General features: G+C 34.1%; 1 protein-coding gene across 1 annotated transcript; it reads right to left on the reverse strand.

Moving 5' to 3' along the window:
• LOC109332563 (protein DETOXIFICATION 27-like) lies at nt 9,343–15,009 on the reverse strand. The gene is made up of 8 exons (XM_019567541.1): nt 14,734–15,009; nt 13,175–13,716; nt 12,337–12,423; nt 12,126–12,182; nt 11,521–11,759; nt 11,249–11,367; nt 9,678–9,767; nt 9,343–9,577 (listed from the first exon to the last, which is right to left on the reverse strand). The coding sequence occupies exons 1-8, from the start codon at nt 15,007–15,009 to the stop codon at nt 9,515–9,517; spliced, it is 1,473 nt and encodes a 490-aa protein (XP_019423086.1). The 3' UTR covers nt 9,343–9,514.

Here is an 18,268-nt window from a genome sequence, read left to right on the forward strand (position 1 = left end):
TCAAGAAAATCAAGAATCAAGAAAATCAAGATTCAAGAAAATCAAGAATAAAAAAAATCAAGATTCAAGAAAATGCTTGGTGTTAAAAATTTGAGTTTGTTTAATTTGTTTTTGTTGGGTAAATGGAGGTGGCGTCTTCTTTTTGAGTGTGATGCTCTTTGGGTGAGAGCTCTTCGTTCTAGATATGTCGCTAGGATGGGAGGATCGGGTGGTTTCTCTAATCCTGAGTGTTTTAAGAGAGGCTCCCCCAGGTGGAGGGATTTAGGGTGTCTGGGTAATAGATTTTTCGGGGTTCACAATGGTTGGTTATCAGAGAGTGTGCGTACGAGAATTGGAGACGGTGAGTCTATTGTGTTTTGGAGAGATTTGTAGGTTGGTGAGGTTTGCCTTTTTAACAGGTTCCAGAGGTTGTTCCAGATTGCTCTTGACACAGATGCTTGCATTAGCTCCTTGGGAGAATGGAGGGATGGTTCTTGGCTTTGGTCTTTAATTTGGAGGAGGAGATTGTTTGACTGGGAAAAACGTGACGAAGAGGATTTGCTCAATTGCCTGAAGGATGTGAAACCGGTCACAGATGCTGAGGATGGGTGGCTTTGGATTCATGCTAAAGATGGTGCTTACTCGGTTCAAAATGCTTATTTGGTTCTCCTTAATGAGGTAACAAGTGCTGATAACATCTTTTTCAAAAGGTTATGGCTATATAATGTTCCTCCTAAATTGAGATGCCTAGCGTGACATAATAATTATTTATTTATTCATTTCAATTGTTAACATTTTAAATAAGCATTATTACATAATCCACCATTAATGTTTTCAAAAAGTATATGGGATCCACTTACTGTTGATCACTTATTTTTTTTCTTGCTCTTGGTCTTATGAAGTTTGGCAAAAAGTATACGGGTGGTTTGATTTTTGTTCTGTGTTCTCGATTGGTGTGAAATATCACTTCAACTCTCATCGGAGTCTCTTGCAGTTGGACAAGAGGCATCATCATCTTTGGATGTCTATCTGGTTTGTTTGTATCTAGTGCATATGGGTAGCTAAAAACAAAATCATCTTTGAGAAGACTTCTTTGAACTTGGAGGAGGTAATGTTTTCTATTCATCTTCAGTCATGGACCTTGATATTAGCAAGATTTTCTTCTTTTTCTATTCCTTTATCGATTTGGGTCTTTAACCCATTGAGTTGTTTTTCTTGTTCTCTTTCTGGTTGTGGATATGAGTAGCACTTGTTCTCCTAATACTCCATTTTTGGTTATAAATTGTTATTGCTGATAAAAAAAAAAAATCAAGAATCAAGAAAATCAAGATTCAAGAAAATCAAGAAAAATGAAAAACAAGAAGTTAAGAAAAACAAGAAATAAATAAAATGAAGAAATGAAGAAAATAAAGAAATCAAGAAACCATAAAAAAATCAATAAAAATTGTATGAAAATATTTTCATTGTAAGTGAAACTCAAAACTATGAGGATCTTAATCTTTGGGATTGAAGGACCTCATGTAATGACGGACAACATTATGAATACCATTATTTTGTAGAAATATATCATTGCTCCTTTCCCGTTTTAAAACTTACCTTAATCATCATCTACAATAAATTACTCTTAGATGTTTAGAAACTTTCCAGATGCTCTTCTATCATCGCTTGAACCACGTGTTAGACATTTAAATAGGAACTTCTCTTGATCGTAATTTTTTTCATACACATACACACAAGTTTAGATCATAAGCTACCTTCCACTTGAATTAAAATTTAGACGTAATTATCATTATTTTTAATTGTATATCCATCAATATTAATACTTATTAAAAATTTGACATTTATATTATTTATAGTAATGGAGGTTTAATGACATAGTGTAAAAAAATTGGATGAATATATTTGTATAAAAAATTGTTAAAAGTAAAAATGAGCATGTTGAGGTGAGGATAGGTTTTCACAATTCGATTGAGTATATACTTGGACGAAAAGACAGTCAACCATCAATGTTAATTTATGCATTAGTTAGAACATGACCGAATCGGTTGGCCAAAAAAACAGTTAACCATTAGTGTTAATTTATGCACTAATAAAGTAATAATATTGATCAATCATTTTCTTTTGTTTTTTCCTCAAACATTATTAATAAGGTAAAAGAATAATCAATTTTGTTATTAGTTTTTATTTAGCTAATCATCATTTTTGACGGATGGCTCTGCTAGGGTTTAGAAACCTCCAACTTTCTAGGAAATTCTAAACAATCTCCAACTTTCTTGGATCTCCTTCCTCAACTCTCCAATATGTCTACTGTGCACTTCATTCCATGGCCTTTTCTAGGAGGGTTTCAGGAAGCTACTCAACAACCCACTCTTCCTCCAAAATCATTTGCAAATGTGGTGAAGAACATATGTGATATACCAGTCTCTCAACTCCCTCAACCATGCATCAAAGGAGATGCAATGGCTATAAAAATACCCAAGGAAGACTATCAAGCTGGACTCCAAAGATGCAAGAACCATTTACATGGAAGGATCATTCTATCAAAGGGTGATACTCCCATCAAATTTGCTGATCTGAAGTCTAAACTCGCTACTCTTTGGAGCATGATAGGAAAATGGAACATGATATCACTTGGGAAGGGATTTTTTGAATTCTAATTCTCCTCTGTGAAAGACATGCGTTCTGTGTGTGAAATAGGCTCTTGGAGCCTAAAGCCTGGTCTACTTCGACTCTTCTTATGGACTCCAGACTTTAATCCAAGTCTGCAAAAAATGTCTCACTGCCAAAGTTGGGTGAAAATTGTTGGCTTACCTCAAGAGTATTGGAGCCCAAGGATTATATTTTCAATAGCAGGTGGTATTGGCACCCCTATTTCGTTGGATGAAGCAACAAACAACAGATCTTTTGGCCATTTCACCAAAGTTCTTGTTGATATCAATTTAAAAGCCAACTTACCAAATCAGATCTTGGTGGAGAGGGAGGGCTTTGCTTTCTTTGTCAACATAGAATATGAGAACATCCCTGATTTCTGCTCAGGGTGTCAAGCAATAGGTCACTTAGCCTCTAACTGCAGGAAGTCAGCTAAAATAGAGCCTCTAGGGGACCAAAAACAAGTAAGGAATCCAAAAGTAATGGAAAAGGTCATTCATAATATAAAAGAACCTGAACTGTTCATCAACTTAAACTTAGATGTTACAGAGGAAGCTCACCATGAGAAAATGAACAAAGTCATACCTCCTATCCCAGTTGAAGTGTTAACTGATTCATCAGATGAGGAAGGTAGTTGCACAAGAGTGGAAGACACTTTGGAGGAATTACCAGAAGAAGCAATCTAGTTTGAGAAGGATAATGTCACAATTCAACAATTGGAGGACATGGAAAATCAGAATGATGTTAATGATATGCAAATCATGGGTAAATTGTGGGCTAAGGACACAGAGGATGAGGTTGAGGAAGAAGTGGAGGAAGATGGTGCCTTCACTGATGTTCTAACCAAGTCACAAAAAAGAAAGCAAAAAAGGAAGGTAGTCAAGGGAAGGTGCATTATACCAGAAGGGGTGGTTATCTAATCTCAACTCAATGAAGGTCATCTACTGGAATTGTAGAGGTATTGGCAACCTAAATACTAGGTTGGTGCTGAAAAATTTGGTCCAGACTAACAAACCTGATCTGGTTTTCATAGTTGAGCCAAAAATAGTTTTGCAGGAAGTTAATCACTCCTACTGGGAGGAATTAAACCTTAAAGTGTTCGCAAAGAATTGTAGGCATAACCTGATTCCTAGCATTTGGGGATTATGTAGCAAAGACCTTGTTCATACTGTGATCTCCTCCACAGATCAACAAGTTTCTATTGCTGTATCCATTGACAGCAAGAATTTCTTCCTTTCTGCAGTATATGCAAGCACTAATTATATAGCAAGAATGATTCTTTGGTCTGAGCTTACAAACTTAATGGAGGTTCATCCTGGTTCGTGGTGTTGCATAGGGGATTTTAATGTAATTCTTGGGGCTAATGAGTACAGGGGATCCAGAATTCTATCTAGAGTTCCCTCAGAGGAGTTCAAATTTTTTCTGATAATGTTGGGCTTATTCACCTAATCACTAGGGGTGCTGAATTTACTTGGTCTAATAAGAGAAGGGGCCTTGCTTTAACTGAGAAGAGGCTGGACAGGGCTATCTGTAATGAGGAGTGGATTGCAAACTGGCAACAAATCTCTTGTTGTACTCTTCCAAAAATTTCTTCGGATCACCATCCAATTCTGCTATGCTCTAATAGCTCAGATCACAATAGAATATCTTCTTTCAGTTTTCACAAAATGTGGTTAAAGCACCCTGACTGCATTAGCGTCATTGAGGAATCCTCTGGAGCTAGGGTGTATGGTTGCCCAATGTTCATATTGGCTTCTCTGCTCTGCTCTAATAGCTCAGATCACAATAGAATATCTTCTTTCAGTTTTCACAAAATGTGGTTAAAGCACTCTGACTGCATTAGCGTCATTGAGGAATCCTCGGGAGCTAGGGTGTATGGTTGCCCAATGTTCATATTGGCTTCTAAGCTAAAAAGACTCAAAATTGTTCTTAAAGTTTGGAACGTGTGTGTGTTTGGCAATGTTCACCAAAAGGTCAAAGATGCTTTGAATGAGGTTCAGACAATCCAGAATTGCATCAATGAGCTTGGTCATGACAATGATTACTTGGATAAAGAAGCTCTGGCTCAAAGAAACCTACTCATTGCCCTGAATATGGAAGATGAATTTTGGAAGGAGAAAGCTAGAATGAATTGGCACATTCATGGGGACAGGAACACAAGTTTCTTCCATGCAGTTACCAAAATCAGACAAGTTTCCAAATCCATGACTCTCTTGAAGGTTGGTGAGGAGGTGATCACTGATCAGGAGGAAATTGGTCAGCATGCTTTAAATTATTTTACTGATCTATTTGGCTCCCTAAATGTAACTACTAATAATTCCCTCGTTAGTGAAGTTATTCCTTGCCTAGTCACTGAGGAGGAGAACAATCATCTGACCTGTGTGCCAACTACAGAGGAAATCAAGGGTGTTGTGTTCTCAATGAATGAGCATGGTGCCCTTGGCCCATATGGTTTTGGTGGTGGTTTTTACCCAACAAAGAGGCTTTATCAAAGGCAGATCCATCCAAGATTGCATCTGCATAGCCTCTGAGGCAATCAATCTGCTAGAGTACAAAACCTTTGGTGGCAACATGACAATCAAGCTTGACATAAGGAAAGCTTTTGATACTCTTGACTGGAATTTTTTGCTGGACACTCTCAAAGCTTTTGGTTTCAGCATCAAATTCATCAACTGGATAAGCACAATTCTCCACTCTGCAAAACTTTCAATCAATATCAATGGTAAAAACATAGGATTCTTTAGCTGCAAAAGAGGGGTCAGGCAAAGGGATCCATTATCTCCCCTTCTTTCCTGCTTAGCTGAAGAGGTTCTTAGTAGAGGGATCACAAAACTCTTAGAGGCTGGAAAATCAAACCTATTGTTGGCCCTAGGAATCTGCTCACTCCTTCTCATGTTCTCTATGCAGATGATGTTTTAATTTTCTACAGAGATTTTAAAAGAGATTTGCTTGCTCTTAAGCAATTAATCATTGACTATGCTCAAGTTTTTGGCTAGAGCATGAATACAAACAAATGTAAGTTCTACATTGCTAATGCCTCTGCTAGGAAAATAGCAAACCTGGCTTCTTACCTAAGCTTCAATGTGGGAAGCCTCCCTGTCAAGTACTTGGGTGTTCCTCTTTTTAAAGGGAAGCCTAGGAGGACTCACCTGCATGGCATTGCTGATAGAATAATCAACAAGCTTGCTAATTGGAAAGGTAAATCTTTATCAATAATGGGCAGGGTTGAGCTGGTCAAATCAGTGATATAACGCATGCTGATATATAGCTTTCACATATATAGATGGCCTTCTCAGCTGTTAAAGCACTTGTATTCCTGCATCAGAAATTTTATTTGGTCAGGGGATGTCAAGGTAAAGAAGTTGGTCACAATTGCTTGGTCAAAAATATGCTCTAATACTAAGGCAGGGGGCTTGGTTTGAGGTCCTTGAAGTTGATAAACCAGGCTTCTATTCTTAAGCTTGCCTGGGATATGCTCTCATCTGATCAAGAATGGGCAAAATTCTTCAGGACAAGATTTGGCAATCCTAAAAAATACTATAAGTCATCAATCTGGCCAGGTATTAAAGCCAACATGCAACTTGCAACATCCAACACCATGTGGCTTATAGGGGATGGCAGGGACATCAACTTTTGGACAGACAATTGGTTAGGGAAAACTATGGTTGATTTGCTCAATATCCCACCAGAAATACACTCCTCTCTGCTGGCTTCACTAGCTGATTTCACTGCAAACTCAAGATGGATAATTCCTCAGGAGTTAGCTAACAAGTTTCCAAAAATTGCCCTCCAAATCTCACATATATACATCTCCAATAACAAAGACAGAAGGGTGTGGCAACAAGCTAGTGATGGTAAGCTGAGCCTCAAGGAGGCTTTTAACAGTATCCTCCCTGCTTCACAGGAGATGAATTGGTGCAAACGAATCTGGTCTTCATACGTCCCTCCTTCCAAGTCCTTTACAACTTGGAGATTGATTATGGACAGACTTCCTACAGACGAAAAATTGAAAGCTAGAGGTTGTTCAATGGCTTCTAAGTGCAATCTTTGCAAGAATAGTGAGGAAACATCAGAGCACCTATTTATGCAATGTTCTTTTGCTAAGGATATTTGGAATTGGATAAGCTGCACTTTTGGTTTCAATATCAATTCATCCTCAATCTCTGGCATCCTTCACAGCATTAAGAATGAGAGTACTCAACTTCAAGTTGTCTTCACTGTTGTTGTCGTATACTCCATATACAACATTTGGCTTTGCAGAAACAAGAGTAGATTTGAAGACAAAAACATACTCAACAGAGCTATCAACAACATCAAAGTAGCAATTTCCTTATCTGGAAATTCAACAAAATCTTTTGCCAATTCTTCTATTCATGACTTCTCAATCTTGACAAGTCTTCATGTCTCAATTAACTACACGAAAGCCCCTAGCATTAAGGAAATCATATGGTACCCTCCTCCTATGGGCAGAATAAAGATAAATTCAGATGGTGCTGCTCATGGTGCACCGGGTCTAGGCGGAGGGGGAGCAATTTTCAGAGATCATAATGGCTACTTTTTAGGTGGTTTCTCTGATTTCTTTGATAATCAACGTGCTCTATTTGCAGAATTAAATGCGGCTTTGATGGCAATTCAATTTGCTAATCAAAAGGGGTGGAATCATATCTGGTTGGAGTGTGATTCCCTTTTGGTTACTCAAATGTTTAATGGCCTAATTAACATTCCTTGGAAGCTCATGAACAAATGGCGATTATGCAAAGATTTGATGAAATTCATGGACTGCTGGATCACACACATTCATAGGGAGGGTAATGCTTGTGCGGATAGTCTTGCTAGCTATGGAATTCGGTCTAGATCGTTTACTTAGTGGAATGAAATTCCTACTACCATTCTTGAGGACCTTCATAGAAATAGATTAGGACTTCCTAACTATAGATTTTCTAACTAACTTCTATTGTAATCATGTTCCTATTTTAATATATGTGGGGCTCTTTTGCCCTTTGCCTTAAAAAAAAATTTTTTTTGTTATTACAAATATATTGAACACGTTGCATAAGCAATTTTAGGTAGATTATAATATAAGCTGTAAGGATAAAGTAATATAATGCATATCGGTTACTAATTAGAGTGGGAGCAATGGATTGCGTTTCAAATGATATTTTTAATGGTAGTCTTCCACTAATGATAATTGACACAGACAGATAGGTCCTTTTCTATTGAATTCTCTTCGAAATCAAATTCTCCTGCAAGAGGGGGATTATTCTGACCCTTGTGGTTTTGGAAAAGAAATCATATGGCTTAAAGTGTTACACATTTTAAGGTTGGTTGTTTTTGTTTTCTTCTTGTTTCTGTTCCCGTGATTATGGAAAAGAAGGTGGCACATATATAGAGAAATATTCTGAACATTATGTTTTATACATTTAAAGGAGATTTGTAACATATTTGGAAAATTGACCAATATATATTACCGACCTAACCAGGGATGTTAGCGTGTTTATGCATAATCATTTTTTGGAATCACGCTATTTATATCTACACATTTACAGTCATGTTCGAGAATACAATGTGAGAATAACCTGACCATTTTTAATTCAGGTTTTCCCATTGAATATTGAAATACAACTTTTTTTTATTAAATTTGATAATTTCAAAACTTACGAGAAAAAACTGATTTATAATCCCATTTTTTCTACTACATGTTGAATTGGTGCTGAATATATATGTATATGTGTGTGCCTTTGTAAGCACATGCCCTTGTTGGCATGATGCGTCAAATGTCATGACCGAGCTAACTTTGTGACCTGATGTCTATTGTGCATCAAGTGCAGTTTTGGTGCACATCTTGGCACATCAGTCTATCCCATATAGTAGCGCCAGATTGTTTACATGGCGTACCAGGAAGCAACTTCTAATCCATATTGGCGCATCATTTTTTCCTGATATGAGTAGAATAATTATTCTTGTTTTCGTATAGTGTTTGGTTAGGATTGATTTTAGTAGTAGAGTTCTTCTTTTCCTTTTTGGCACATGTTAAATGTGTTTATATATAGTTTTAGTTGGTTAAGACTTAAGAGTTTGTTAGTTTATTATATTGCTTGACTCACAAGTAATCTGGACTATATATTTATTAGGTTCATGGTCTTGTATTTCATTCATTCTATAATAACAACAATTCCAGTTTCTTATTAAACAATGAATTCCAATAATTGGAACGTGGAGTCTCTTGGGTTTGATAATAGAATGTTAAAGGAATTTTTGACGTTGTATGGGTGACTCCTGAATATAAGGTGTGTGTTTGATAAGATGACCTAGATCAACTTAATTCATTAAAAACAAGCTATTTGGTTATGTTTGAATAGTCATTCGACAATGACTTATAAGTTAGGAACTTATTTCATTTTACATCTAGTTTATAAACTAACCTTTTTTAAGCATACTTACGAAATACATATGTTCCAGCCAATTAGATTATTAGCTCATTGTTTATGTATATTTGGTGATTTTATAACTATTCATGTTAAATTTCACTGTCACAAATTTTGGTGTCCATCTGGATGGTGCTGAAGTGGTGCTACAGGGTTTGGAGCCGTGTATTTATAATTCATGTTAAGCAATTTAACTAAAGTAACACTCAAGAGACTACTTCAATCAATTATTAACATATATAAAATGGTTTTCTTTTACATTGATATGTTATTAACTGTACCCTAACACCTTATACGTGCTTAGCATTGAATATGATTATTTGCAGTAACCCAAAAAAGATATATGGTGCAAGTTGTCCCATTGTGATAGCACATTGCTAACTTTTCTACCAAATTTAAGTCAAAGAGAACTACAGAATCTGTATAATAGGGGAGGGAGAACTAATGAACACACATATTCATTACTCTTCAGTTCTTTTATTTGAACCTTCCCATTTTCTCAAGTGCAACCTTGCTTTCTCGGCCTACAATTTTTAACCAACAAAACGAATCAAATTAGCTGGCTATATGCAAAGGGCATTAATAAATATAAATGAACTTTGTGTTGGAGAAATTTCTATTTACCTCTTTGTCCCAGTCGCATTGAATAGTAATCACAGTTAGTATCAACGTCTGAACTGCTGTTCCACCAAAAATTAGTCCCGCCCAGATTCCCTGATTTCATTACTATTAACAATTAATTTAACTATTTAATCAGTATATGTTGAAGCAAAATCAAATTGAAATGTTGAAACAAATGTTGTTTTCAAGTTAGGGAACTAATGCATTTTAAGAAATATCATTTTTAAATATAGATTACAATGGGGTGAAGATTACTCACCTTGCCATCCCCATTCTCAATGTCTTAATGGATTCACGTACAAAATCCCACGATATTTTAAAAAAGTAGAAAGAAAAGTTTAAAATTTAACAACAAAAAATAATTTATGTATGTCAATCTATAGTTTAAATCCGCAGTAAGTAGAATGTGGGTTGTACTGGGCCAACAACCTAAATAACATTAAAACAATTTATTTCAATTTTAATTATTTTAAACTCTCATTTTAAAACATGTATTATTGGATACTACTGTGTAACTCTTTTTTATATAAAACTAAAACTTTAAAAAAACATATACATATAATTTTACATGTATAATTTCTATATTCCATTTTCACCTTCAACTATAAAAACCATCTAAATAAGAAATTCAATATACAACATGGATGCATAGAAAGAAATATTAGCCTATTACAATTTACAACATTTTCTTCTCCTTCTTTCATTCATTTTTTCTCAATTTCCACATCAACAATTCTTCATCTTCTACCTTCTATGTTTCTCTCAATTTCTCTACTAACTTGAATTTGCTAAAAGTACTACTATTTTTTATTCTAACACTTTTGGGCAACTCTATAAGACAGTCATTTTAAATTTTCTTAATTTTAATTCTTTTTTTCATTAGTCTTCTTAGTTGATTCTTTATGTCTTTTTCTGTGATGAGTCACTTTTGTTTTTTTTATTTTGTAATTAAAAAAATAATCTGAGTCAGTAAAGTTCACATTCTTAAAAATATATCAAAACACAATTAAATCAAAAATTATTAACTTATTCTTTCTCAAAACATAATTCTTCTTTTATAAGAATTTATAGCATGTATAAACGGTACATTCAATCCTAAATAATAGGAATGTGAGTTGAGAATCTTGTATCAACATATTAATATTTTATAAAGAGTATATTAAATAAAGTGTATGGTTAATATTATATACACACTTCGCCATATTAATTACATAGCCAACATCCCCATAATGGAAGAAAATGGGTACCTACCTTTGCAAGTCCCGAATAAGGTTTAAAGGTAGGTAGTCAATGATTATACTCTTACCATGATGATAACTTTGAGCTTAAAGGTAGGTAGTCAATCAAACAAAAACGTTTCTTTTCGTATCACCCGTTTTTGTTTTTATCTTTTTATATTTTGCAACTCCATCCCTTCTGACCTAGAAATAACCTTAAAATCTTACCTTTGAAAAACGTTTATACAAATATCACTCCCGAAAACATATTTCAATAAGTGTTCTGAAAAGGTTTCCAGAAACATATTTCAAGAAAAAACATGGGAAGGGGGTGTTGTGAAATTATAAAGAACATACCTCGACTCCTAGATTAAAAACGAAACCCAACAAATACCCAAGTGGGAGCCCAATACCATAATAGCAACCCAAGTTTATGTATGCTACATATTTCTGCCACCCTGATCCCACAGCAACCCCTGTTGATAAATAATCTAACCATAAAATATGCAAATAATTTACGGAAGAATAATAAATGACTGTGTGATAGAATACAAAACTCTTAGGTGTATAAATAATTGGTCATAAAAAATAACTAAAAACTGGAAGGTATGGGAGTTAGATTACAGCACCTGATAGGACAGGCTGAACACTGTTGAGAAGAATTGTGAAGCCTAAGAGGGGTGATAACTTGTTTACCTCTTCAATAACAACTTCACTTGAAGAAAACATGTAGGCAAATTTACTTCTAAAGTTCATAATCAAGAGCCAGAAGAAAACGCTTATTATAAATGATGTCATCACTGCAACCTTGGTTGCAAACTTGGCTCCTTTTCCATTACCAGCTCCAAGCTCGTTTGCAACCCTTACTCTGCACCATCAACCATAAGCCAAAACTATGTGAATGTTATTAAGAATATGGATGTGTTCCCTATTTGTAAGAGAATTCTTCAACGTGTGTTTATTTAATGAATAAGCTGTTCAGAGAACATAGATTTTTATATTTGTTCTATTGTGGGGGAAAACACATCTATTCATGGGTGAAGCAATCTAATTGTTTTGCAAAACTATATCACCAACATGTGCATCTAATATCTCTACTCAACACACATATGTTATTCTAGATCTTGTCCATATATTTATTCACGTTAATGATAATGAAGTAAAAACGTAAGACATATGAGACAACAGATTTATATACTCCTTTAAGCAAGAAGAGAAAGTCAAGATGCATTACCCAACTGCAGCAAGGAATGACAGAGGAAACATCATCTGCCAAATATTTATGCTCAAACTGCCATAAAAAACAAAGTAACAAATAATATCAGTCCACAAAGAGAACAAGAAGAAAATAAAATTTGAGTACAAGCTCTTAAAAAAAGAAATGTCCTTATTGAGTATCCGCTGTAAATTAAAAGGTAAATGCATAGTCTTAGTTAGATACTTACCATATGGTTAAAGCTTCCACAGAAGTCTTTGCGTTATGTAGAATTCCTGTCATCAACATTAGTACTTTATCATACCAAACCTCCAAGCTGTAAAAGAAAAACCCAGCACATTATGAAAATGCAGTAGAAGAGAAAGAGTATAGAATACAAAATAGGAAAAACTACTCTTAGATATATTTTTGTTATAGAAAGCAAGTTTGTTATGCTTTTACTTCTTGCAAAATAAAAAAAAATTGTTTTAAGTCTTTGCAACCTACCTTATTTTGATTTTTATCCTTAAAGTTTGTTGAGTATTGATAGATCCTTCTCTTGTGGTGCCAAATATTATCTAAATGTGGTGTTATAACATCACTTAAAAAATTTCAACTAATTATAGAGATGAAATTAATATAAGTAATAGGTTGTAGGGACTTAACAAGATTTTGTTCTCTATGTACCAAAAAACAAGATTTTATTTTCTAGAGTCTAAAAATAAAATAGTATTTTACTTTACACAGAATTAAAACATATAAAGTAGTATATCAATTATGTAAGTTATTTATTGTTTTCAATTTAGTTTTTATTGATCATATTTCTATTACCTCTAAGTATAATTCACACTTTTAGTGTTTTAAAATAACAAAATTTACAAAGTTCCCTCTATACATAATGGATTTTAAACTACAAACCTAAGAAAGTATTATATAACAAACTTTTAAATAGAAAATAGCTTAAAGGGCATGTTTGTAAAAAACTAATAAAACCAGCTTAAAAACATAACATAATTTACCTCAAAAAGTTGCATATGTAAAAGAAAACTAATATATATTGTGCTTATTATGGCAAAAAAAAGAAGTACCAGATCATGACCCCAGAAGCAACACTGAGTGTGGTGAACTCCCAAAGACCAGAAAATGCTGCTAAAGAGAAACCAGTCCATGTTGATGGGCAATTACCCCAAACAATATAACCAAAGTATCCTAACACCATAATCCACCAAGATACATTTGCAGCAGCAACAACACTAATCACTCCAAGCTCAAACTTGTACAGAACCAACCAACTAGTAATGGCATGGGACACAAGTGCCACAAGTGACACCCATGCAATGACCTTATTTTTGAGCTGGCTTTGCAAGAAAAAATGGAGAGGGAAGAAAAATGCAAAAGCCAAGTGAGTAGGTATGAGCCACATGGAAATAACCCCAGCAAGCTCAGCTATCTCTTGAGGCTGTCCAAAGAGAACCAATATATGTGTGGTGAAGAGAAACCAAGGCAAAAGTACCACACTACTAATGAGTAGTATGATCCATGAACGTTGCATGTAAACGCCTAACATGTAGTGCTTCTTTGCCCCAAAAGCTTGTCCACATAGTGTTTCTAAGGCGCTTGACATACCCAACTGTTGAAACAGAAACCATAGAAGGGCATTAAAAGAAAAATGTTATGATGTTAAAGCATTTTTTGTATAGGAATGATTATTATGCAAATAACGTGTGAGCTGCATGTAAATATTGTCCTATGCAAAGTGAGACAGCAAATTTAGGGTAGTGAAATGTGGTGACTTTAAGTAGAGATGTTGACAGATTATCAATCCAAATTAACTTGAGATCTTTCGTTTGGAAAAGAAATAAAAGTCCATAGTTTTCTTTTTTTTAATTATCAGTTCTCTCTTTAGTGGTCTAGTTTTTTTTTCCTTAGGGATAATATCTTTCCATATAGTACTATAATTAAGGAGTGTATTCTAAAATTCTGTAATTCTTTTAAAAAATTAAGTATAACATCTTTTACTTGTTCCAATGCATTACTTAAAATCACATGTCCCAAAAGCACGTCGATAATCATGTTACATTCTAATAAAATTTTAACATTTAATAAAAATTATTACTATATTTCTGAATATTAAAAAAAATATCTATTACAGTTTCATGTGATTGAAAGTTTGAAACAACTAATCTTCATTCCACTTTTCAAGGTTGTTTTTCCATTTTGGGTTCTCAAACAGTCAAACTAGTTTCTAAGGGTGAGAGGAACAAAGTCCAAATAGTAATAATTTCATGTATGAGAAAATAGGAGTGACTAAGTAAATATTTTTATACTATGATGAGCATATTATCATCATTCATGTAGATTGATAATATATTATATTGATTCTAAATAAAAATAATATACATAAGTGATATAAATACTATCCTAAAAGTGTACAGAAATTTACATGCAAAGTGAATATCAATTAAACTCATCCTTAATCTGCTCAATAAAAAACTTCTGGTTCCACATCCACTGATAGCCACATAATACACATTTCTCAAAAGATAATAAAAATTGTGTGTGTTTTAAGAAAATAATTGTTTCTCTGCATTCAAGATCAAATACAATATAAAATAGTTGAATATAATAAATGATAAAGATAAAATACCATGAGTCCAATGTCGAGGCCCAGAATGACATTAACGGCAATAGAAGTAGCAGCCAACTCAAGGTCACCTAGGTGGCCAGCAAAGGCTTGTGTGATGATAATCATAGTACAATTAGCAACACGATTGAAGATTACTGGGCCAGCTATGTTCCAGAGCTTCTTCGATTCAACCCAAACTCTTCCAAAAACACCTTCATTTTCTCTTTTACCATCGGTGTCATCATCCAACAATAGAACCTTTGCTTTCCCTGATGCTAAAGTCTCATTGCTTGACATTTTGGACTACACTAAATTCTTGGGATCAATCACATAGTCAAATATGAACACTATCAATATATGAACTTTTCATGTAAGCTAGTTGAAAATCTTAATGTTATGTTTACTACCTTCAGTTCAATATAAAGATAATCTATCAATAGGTTTATTTTCTTATGTAAAAAGCAACACGTATTATATTTCACGCAATAATTTTTTTAGAGGTGCTTTGATTCCAACAGTCTGAAATAATATATAGAGAGTTCAATCCAAACTTTTTTCAGAGGAGAATGCTTACATCTTATTTGGTGGATGTGTTATTCTTATGAATGTTATCGTATTTGCTTGGCCTATTTACCTTCTTTTCTTTCTATAGGGCTCCATCTGTCATTGTGAAATCTATTTAGAAAATTTAACCAGACTTTCTTTAAGTTGGATTTGAACGCAAAAGAAAATTAAACTGGGACAAATGTGAGAATGTTTGTGAAAGAAAAAACAGATAGAGGGTTGAGAATCAAAAACATCCATCACTTAAATCTAATTCTTTTTGGGAAGTAGAAATAGATGATTCAAACTGAAAATGATAGCCTTTGGTGTAGAGTGTTGAGGTCTAAATATGGGCATGCCATTACGAACCACTCTGAGGAAGGGGCCTTGATTTCTCTCCATAAATGTTCACTTTGGATAAGGGACATCTACAACCTAGTTGTCAAAGGGACGGATACTATGCAATGATTCTAGAACGGTGTTGTGAAGAAAGTCGGTGATGAGACTAATACTAGATTTTGGAAAGATAATTCATTAGGGTCGAAAATCTTATGACGAAGTAAAACAGACTTTTCAAATTAAATCAATGCAAGAATGCACTCATAAGTGACCTTGGGAAATGATCGAAGGAGAAATTAAGATTGACATCTAACTTGGCGTAGACAACCTTTCACCTGAGGACTTGAGTCAATAGATACTCTTTTGTAGGTCATCCAATATCACACCTTTTGTAGACGTACTCTAGACTTGTGGTCGTGGATCCATCATAAATTCAATCTTTACTCTTTCAAATCAACTTATAAGCTTCTCGTTAAACAAATCCACCAAACAAAACACACTCATAACATCATCACCACCGACATCCTCTAGAAATCAAAGGTGCCTATGAAGGTCACAGCTTTTGCAATGAGACTATTCCAAGACGGGTTGCGAATTACTATGAAAATGGTAGAGCCATGCATGAATGAGAAAGAAAGAAATGAGTAAGAAAACTTAAAGAAGAAAGGAGGAATGAATATAGAATCAAAACTCTATTAAAATGTAACTTTTCTCGTTATTGTCATTATGATTACAAAGGTGTAAGAATCACCTTTTATATTAAAAGAGAAGAAATCACAAACAAAACTCAGTTTAACTAACTGAAACAACTAACTAGATAATCTCAGTTTAATTAACAATATAATTAATCGATTATCTGGTTAGTTGTTTTAGTTAATTAAGTTGAGTTTTGTTTGTGATTTCTTCTCTTTTAGTATAAAAGGTTATTCTCATACCTTTGTAATTATAATGACAATAATGAGAAGTGTTACATTTCAATAGAGTTTTGATTCTCTATTTCTTCCTCCTTTCTTCTTTAAGTTTTCTTACTCATTTCTTTCTTTCTCATTCATGCATGGATCTACCATTTTCACATGGTATCAGATTGTTACCATTTGCAATACGTTTATGTCTTCCATCTTCTTTGATTGTTATCGTTTTCAATATGCAAGAAGTTATTGAAGATATGTCAAAGTCTTCAACATGCAAGAAGCTGCAAGAGAGAAAAGTAGATTCTTCTCCATCATATTCCTCCAAATCTCATCCCAACAAATCCTAGAATTCACTGTTTCATTCTACAACTTCATCTCTTCTTGGTGCATAATTCTTGTCATTTCTTCTTTTTGTGATGTTTGGTCTTGATGTTGCGGTTGATTCAGATTTCATCATTTTCATTGGAAAAGGTTCAAGGTGTTGATGGTTCCATACATAAAGAAAGGTGTTGATGGTTCCATGCATAATTGGGTTGATGTTCTTCATCTCAAGAAAGAAAAAAAAGAAGAAATATTCACGACATAACCATGCAAGAACCTCATCATGACATGCATTCTCAACTCTACCAAGTGCACTTACATCAAGTCAGATTTCAAGTCAGATTAGAATTCTTTTCAAGTACATAAACTAGCTTCTTGATATCCTCAAGCTCTTCAAGAATGAAGTATCATGACTAATTTATCCTATACAAGATTACATCTTTTTGTTATTCTTCATCATTTACCCTTTTTTATTCATCATTGAAGCATCTCATTAGGATTAAGATTCTGATTTGTTCTCTCTCTTTCATCATTAATGGTTGGTTCACTTCTATCCATGATGGTTAAGCTCAGATATAACTTCTATCATGGATGGTTAAGCATTGGATGGGTAGCTTCTCTCCATAGTGGTTAAGCAAAGATATAGCTTCTGTTATGGATGGTTAAGTGTTTGATGATGTAGCTTCTGTCATGGATGGTTAAACATTGTTATTACTTCAAATCAAGCTTCAAATCAATTACAAGCTAGAGAGTAAAAAATTTCACTCACCAACTTGAGGAGGATATTAAAGATATATTATAGGATATTTTTGAAAGATGATGATAGTTGGTTAGGAAGTTAGGAATTAGCTAGTTAGGTTTGTGTTAGTTACTTGCTTTACAGACTTTCTTTTCTTCCTTTCTCTTGTATAAATAAGTCATATTGGCTCACTTCTTATTCATTCAATTCAATGATAATAATGAGAAATGTTACATTTCAATGGAGGCTTTGATTCTCCATTCTTTCTTTTTTTCTTCCTTCTTTCTTGTTCATCTTTTCTTTCTCATTCATGTATGGCTCCTACCATTTTAACAACTAAAGAAGCCTTACTCGAAAGGGGAATTATATCACCATGAGGAGGAGGTCACTTATGCAGGTCATGTAATGGACAACCATAATCTACTCATCACCTTTTCTTTTCAGACGTATTTTCTTATTTAGTTTTGCAACTTATTTATAATTGGTTGGATATTTATATTGTTTTTTCTAGTGATCCAACAAACAGTTTTATCATCAAATGGGTATGCCAATCAACAAAAAGCATTAGAAGTTCTCGAGAGAATATTTAGCTCACAACAATTTGGTCTATTTGGCTTGCTAGGAATGATATCATCTTCAACTCAACTCAAACATTCGTACAACAAGTGGTAGAGGCGCCAAAAGTGAAGTCCTGGCTTTGGGT

Source organism: Lupinus angustifolius, chromosome LG18, assembly GCF_001865875.1.
Source record: "Lupinus angustifolius cultivar Tanjil chromosome LG18, LupAngTanjil_v1.0, whole genome shotgun sequence".
Taxonomy (NCBI): domain Eukaryota; kingdom Viridiplantae; phylum Streptophyta; class Magnoliopsida; order Fabales; family Fabaceae; genus Lupinus; species Lupinus angustifolius.

Coding starts and splice junctions, on each gene's coding strand:
- LOC109332563 (XM_019567541.1), bottom strand. CDS start 15,009: ATGTCAAGCAATGAGACTTTAGCATCAGGGAAAGCAAAGGTTCTATTG. Junction 11,760..12,125: donor TCATTCCTTGCTGCAGTTGG/GTAATGCATCTT, acceptor TTGATGGTGCAG/AGTAAGGGTTGCAAACGAGC. Junction 9,578..9,677: donor AATGCGACTGGGACAAAGAG/GTAAATAGAAAT, acceptor TAAAAATTGTAG/GCCGAGAAAGCAAGGTTGCA.